Source organism: Myotis davidii, unplaced genomic scaffold, assembly GCF_000327345.1.
Source record: "Myotis davidii unplaced genomic scaffold, ASM32734v1 scaffold72, whole genome shotgun sequence".
NCBI lineage: Eukaryota > Metazoa > Chordata > Mammalia > Chiroptera > Vespertilionidae > Myotis > Myotis davidii.
This window is the reverse complement of record NW_006284618.1, coordinates 1,821,255-1,827,562: the sequence shown is the minus strand read 5'-3', so window position 1 is coordinate 1,827,562 and position 6,308 is coordinate 1,821,255. Positions and strand designations below refer to the sequence as shown.

The 6,308-nt window shown below is 59.6% G+C and overlaps 1 protein-coding gene across 1 annotated transcript in view; it reads right to left on the bottom strand.

The window, feature by feature from the left end:
- Positions 1-6,308, bottom strand: part of LOC102758601 (G protein-coupled receptor kinase 5) — a 104,113-nt gene that overhangs the window by 2,613 nt on the left and 95,192 nt on the right. The window contains exons 9-12 of the mRNA XM_015572476.1: positions 5,419-5,609; positions 3,062-3,099; positions 1,284-1,373; positions 527-735 (exon numbers count right to left, since the gene is read on the bottom strand). Coding sequence (XP_015427962.1) covers positions 527-735; positions 1,284-1,373; positions 3,062-3,099; positions 5,419-5,609 — 528 coding nt within the window. The remainder of the gene's footprint in view (positions 1-526; positions 736-1,283; positions 1,374-3,061; positions 3,100-5,418; positions 5,610-6,308) is intronic.

Sequence of the window (6,308 nt, the reverse complement as noted above, 5' to 3'; positions counted from 1 at the left end):
CCACCTGTTTCCTTGGAGGCCCGGGCAGGTGGGCAGGAGCCCAGCCACAGGTGGTTCCGGTGCGTGTTTGCATGTGTGCACGCTGCCCCTCCCCGAGTGTCCCACATGCAAACGACAGGTGGCAGGCCCAGCCGCATCTTCCTTCCCAGGGCTCTGACGCCACGCCCACCAGGTTTTCCAGCATCCCTGGGAGCCCACGTGCCCGCTGACCGCCTTGTGCCGCCTCGCTCCTCCGGTCCCCACCCCGGCCCCCACGGCCATGGCCACCTGTTTCCTTGGAGGCCCGGGCAGGTGGGCAGGAGCCCAGCCACAGGTGGTTCCGGTGCGTGTTTGCATGTGTGCACGCTGCCCCTCCCCGAGTGTCCCACATGCAAACGACAGGTGGCAGGCCCAGCCGCATCTTCCTTCCCAGGGCTCTGACGCCAGGCTGGGGCTGCAGAGGTCAGGCTGGGGCTGCAGAGGTCAGGCTGGGGCTGCGGAGGAAGTGGCCCAGCCCGGGCAAGGACAGCGGGCTCCGGGAGCTCACCATTTTGCAGATGGACTTGGCCTCCTCGGAGAACTTGTGGGAGTACACCTCCTCCGTCTCCAGGACCCGGCGGTCCACCTCCTCCCGCTTCACCTTCTCCTTGCGGCCCCGGAACGGCGACTGGCCCTCGATCATCTCGTAGAGGAGGCAGCCCAGACCCCAGTAGTCGGGGCTCAGGCCGTACCTCTGGTTGTTCAGGACTTCGGGAGCTGGGCGAGGAGGGAGCGAGCGAGGTGAGAGGCCGCTGGTGGCAGCGGAGCCCAGGCGCCCGGCTTGGGCTGTGACTCCTGCCAGCCGGGTCCAGCCTCCTCCTCCCTCACTGGAAGCAGGTGCCAGGGACTGGACATAGCTCTAGGCCTCTTCCCTGCAGCCCCAGGAGGATGGTCGGGAGTCGGCTCAGGGGGGGCAGGGCAGGGCCCCAGGCTGCTCTCTGCTTAGAGTCATGCTTGGCACCCTCATGGCCTCCCTCCTGTCATGGGTCTCCCCAAAAGGCTGTCCACCAGCCACTGGACCCTGACTTCAACGGGGCCTCCTCCTGAGCACCAGCCTGGCCACTGACCCCGAAGTGGACTGGCTTTAGGCGCAGGTGGGCTGGAGGTGGGGGTTGCAGAGAACTGGGTTTAGTCCAGTCACACTTGGGGCTCCACGCAGCCTGTCTAAGACCGCACACCTCCCACCGTTGGAAGAGACCCTACTTCTGATCAGAGTGGCACAATGAGGCCAGGGATCCACGTGGGGGATAGGGGGAGACACTCACCCATGTAGCCGACGGTGCCCACCCGGCCTCGGATCAGGTCTCCCTCGGGGATCTTCACGGCCAGGCCCAGGTCGGAGATCCTAATGTGGCCTGAGGGGGAAGGGCAGGGTCAGTGGGACCCTGGGATGGTCATGTGACACTGGACCACCCTGGGCAGGGCCTTAGACTTGCGGCGTGCCCCCGGGCAGGAAGAGGGGGACCCCGATCTACCGTCTCAGGGCGACTTGCAGGCCCTGGGGAGCTCAGGTGTCAGAGGACATGGCAAGTCACTCCCCTTTAGGAGGAAACACACAGACGCGGGGCCGCCTGCACTTGGCTGGACGCGGGCAACCTGCCTCCTGCAACGCGCTAATGGCTCCTTGCAAGGCTGTCAGCGGGTTTCAGTGCCTCGGCCTGATTCCGGGATTGCTTCACGGAAAACGTGAGCTTCTCCTGACATTTTGCAACCATTTGCTTAAGGGGAAAAGTTATAAAGCAATTTGGGGAGCAACTTCCCGTTCTGCCGCGATGGTCTTTGGAGATTGTTTTCTCCCTTTGGAAAAACAAGATGGGACGATGCCCAGGCCCCTGGAGACTGGGAAATGGATTGGAGCCTCTGGTCCCAGACTGAACCCCCAAAGCAGAGACGGCGGTGCTGAGGTCAGCCTCTGTGTTGTCTCCCCTGGTGGCCCCCACCAGGGACAAGGGGGATGTCAGAGCCACACACGACCCTGCAGGCAGGACCACTCCCCCTCTCCGTGTGGGTGAGTGCCGGGGCCCCCACAGCCTGGACCTGAGCAAGGCCCAGTGACAGGGACCCCGGCCAGGTCGGAGCTGTGGGAGGCCCCCAGCTCTGGCCCCAGACAAAGGCAGGAAAGGTAGAGGGAGCACGTGGATTCACATCACGGGGATGCAGGTCAGAGGTGGGTGTGGCTCTGAGACCAGAAGGATAGGAACCCCAATGGACACTGGGCTCATCCGAGAGGGGCAGCGAGGCCCAGGACCCTCTGCCTGCTGCTCCCCATGGCAGCATCACCAGGCCATCAACCCACTGAGGAGACCTGGCCTCTGATCCCGGCTCCCCACTGATATTGCTGGATGACCCTGGCAGCTTGGCTCCTCTGAGCCTTAATCTTGTCATCTGTAAAATGGGCACAGGGGCTGCTGGCCCTGCCCTCTCTGTGGAGATGGGCAAATCTAGTCAGACTGAAAATGAGGAAACTGTTTCCCACCCTTTGGTGTGAGAGGCTAACAGTTGGGAGGGGTTCCCGCGGCTGCCTGTCATCCGTGTGAGACGGTAACGATGGCGATGCACGAACACTAATGACGAGCACATGTCCCGCTGGCTGTGGCTGACTGAACAGCTTCCCCTCAAGCTGTCTTGTCAGAACCTCACCCCATCTTCAAGCCTCTACGTGGGCAGGACTCATGTTTCCATTGAAAAACAAGGAGATGAAGAGCAGAGAAATCGTGTGAGGTCAGTATGTGCCCAACGTCTCTGAAATCCTGGACACCTCATCTCATCCCCCTCCACCTCTCTCTCTCTCTCTCTCTCTCTCTCTCTCTCTCTCCCTTTCTCCCCAGCCAAGTTGCTTCTTCTCCTCGTAGGAGCTCTGTCCATGCCCACGGTCTTCTCTGGGTTCCCAGAGCTGAGGAGAGAAGTGGCTCCTCCCCTCCCCCTTGCCCACTGCTCCTGCGGGCCCAGGGTGGTGAGTCTCCGAGAGGCCCTCTGCATTGGGTTGCGATGCTCACCTCAGCTAGAGCAGGAAAAGGCCCCTCCCGGCCACTCCCTGACTTACCGTAATCATCTAGCAGGATATTCTCGGGTTTCAGGTCCCTGGAAGGGAAAGACCACAGGCATGTGAGTGTGGGCGTCTGGGCAGCAAGGGCACTCTCTCGTCTGGGTTGACCCGGTGGGCAGGCGGGCGTGGTGACTGCCCCGAGTGTTCCCTTCCCACATCGGGTTGTCAGGTCTCCGGGCTGATCTCTCTCCTCCCACCCTGTGCCTCAGGCATCTTCTCCGCGCTGGACAGCGATAGGAAGGAGCTTAGGCAAAGGCTGGTCCCGGCCCCTCCACACGCTGCCAGCCGCCAGGCCTGAGAACACCGCTGGCGGGGGTGGTGACAGACCCCTCCAGGGCTGGGAAGACGGTCCCCCTCTCCCCCCCAGGTCTCAGGATGCCCGGGAGGCAGAGCAGGGCCTAGGAATAAAGGCAGAGACACTTGAGAACAAAGCACCAGCTGCAGAACTGGCACAGAGAACTGCAGGGAAGAGGAAGGTGCCCCCTGAGAAAGACCCCCTGGGAATGGGGCCCCCAGGAGCCTGGCACCTCCCCAACTCCAGCTGAGCTACAGTGGGAGGAAAGCACCGCCGGAAGGCACGGCTGTAGCCGTGGCCACCTCCTCCGACCCCAGTGTCTGTCTTCCCTTTGATGACAGCATCATGCTCTTAGGAGAGGGAACCTCTCCGTTAGTTCCCAGGAGGGAGAAGAGGCAGCAGGGGTGTCTAGTTTTCCTAGTAAAAGGTCTCCCCAAGGGTAAACCAACAGCCAGTAGGATGGTGTGTGCCGCTCAGGTAAGCCGCTGGCAAACAGTCCACGGCTCTGGACTGAGGGTTGGTTCTCCACCAACTGGCTTTGTTTATGGAACTGGCGGCAGCTGTCCCCGAGGCGGGCGTGGTGACTGCCCCGTCCAGTGGGCCCCAAAGTGCTGATTGGTATTTGTATGGAGTTATTCACTACAAAATACATTTTGTTGCTGTTGTTATTTAATTTGCATTCTTTTGATGTGTTAACAATCCCAAATAAGGGCAAGAGCCAGGGCTTCCATACGCCAGCTGGCCAGCGGGCAGGGCCCAAGCCCACGGGAGGAGAGGCCAGGCGAGCGGCTGGCTTGGACTCGGAGCTGCCTTCTAATCTTTGTAAATGAAGGGCACTCAGGTGGAGGACTCTTTTTCCGACCCTTAGGAAAATTCTTAGACTCCCTTCTCACTTGAGTGAAAACCAAACAAAAGCATAACTGGGGAGATGGTTGAGGCGGGAGGCATGCACCAAGACCTCCCTCCTGGTTTTCAAAGCCTTCTTGGTCTCCCGAGGTAATCTCCACCCAGAGCTCCATGGCCCTGGTCTGCGAGCGGGTGTGTGGGAGCAGGGTCGCTGGAGACCCCAGGTGGGAGCCCACTCACCTGTCGGCACTTTCAGGAATGTGCGTTTCCGGATCCCTAACACCAGGGCGCCCTCATTCCTCTGGGGTCCCTCCCACCTGCCCTTCCTCAACAGCTCTTCTGTCAGTGACCGAAGAAAAGCAGGCTCTGGGCCCTCTTGAAAATGAATTACTATGGGGTACTGCTCCAGGTATAAAAAGCCCTGGGCCCCATCAGAAGTGGGATCTAGTTGTAATAATTATAACGGCAACTCAACAGAAGAAATTATTTGAACACGTAGAGCCTTATGATCATAGGAAATTAAAAAAAAATCTTACATGTAGCCACATATTTCAATAAAAGACTCTTAGGCAAAAAATATATTACTTCATAATAACATTTTGTGAGGGAGGTGGGGAATAGAAAATGATAGGAAGTTCCTCACCATTAAAGGGCTTTATGCATGTTTAGATAGACGATGGTGGAAATCAACTTGCTACAGCAATTAGATCCCACTGGATGCCTTTAAAAATGTGAAGTAACTTCCATACCAAAATATCCACATCAGCCACCATTTAAACAGACGGCAGACTATGTCAGAAGTCCATCTTCAGATTGTGAAGATGCTTCGTGGAGGCCGTGAGACAAGCCCTGCCCAGAGTGAGGGGCCGTGTGGGAGGCGGTGGTCCAGGTGAGCACCAGCCATCACGTGGGCCCTGAGCCTCACGCTGGGCGCTGCTCACAGAGCCTGGACCCTGGGCCGGCCACGTCGGGCGGTGTGGATGGACGCAGGCCTGCTTGTGGTGGCCACCCCCCAGGTCTTCCTGGGGCTGGTCTAGGTCACGGCCAACAGGCTCCACCGAGCTCCCCTGGGCACTTGCCCCCTAAGCAGCCCACCTCACTTACGCTGTTTCAGTGGGAGTCTGCACCCTCACCTGCGAGGACAGTGATCGGGCCTCGGGTCCCGTCCCCACCCACTCAGACGCAGGCAGGAGGCCAGGCAGGGCCCGCGCACCTGTAGACGGTGTTCTCCAGGTGCAGGTCTTCCAGGCCGCACAGGATCTCCGCCGCGTAGAACAGGGCCCGCTCCTCCTCGAAACCGGGGTTCCCCATGTTGTAGATGTGGAACTTCAGGTCGCCCCCGTTCATGATGGTCAGGACCAAGCACAGCGCGTCCTTGGTCTCGTAGGCATAGGCCAGGTTGACCTGGGAGCATAGGACAGCACCAAGGTGAGGTCCTGCCACCACCCCCCACTTCCGCCCTCCCTTCTCAGGGCCCGTGCAGCTGCGGGACGGCTGGGCTAGGGGGGCTTCAGCGGCTTCACGCCACCCCTGAATCCCGACAGCCTCGGCGCCCCCTGCCCGCTGCCCCTCTCAGCTGGTGAAGGACTCCCTCCTTCCCATCGGTGGTTCCAGGTGAGGAGGCGAGGGGAGGGGCCCTGCCCTCTCAGGAGTGTTGTCGGGATGGTGTTCTTGCGTTTTCACCACAAAAGCATGTGCGTGCATCAGTCAAAACTGTGTGGCCCCGTTGGCCAGTCAAGAAAAGCAGGGCCCCGATGCCCCCGGGCACCAGTAGTGCAGGGACCGGGCAGCGGGCTGGGTGGTAGCCTAGGGGCTTCGAGAAGCAGAACAAGACTTGGCAAAGACTGTCCCCTCTGGCACGCAGGACACGCCTGGCCAGAGGGACCATCCACAGAGAGGTTCTAGCCCAGTGGTTCTCAAGCTTCCTAATGCCGCGACCCTTTTATACAGTTCCTCATGTTGTGGTGACCCCCAAGCATAAAATTTTTTTCGTTGCTACTTCATAACTGTAATTTTGCTACTGTTAATAATCGTAATGTAAATATCTGATATGCAGGATGTATTTTCAGGGGTCGCGACCCACAGGTAGAGAACCACTGTTAG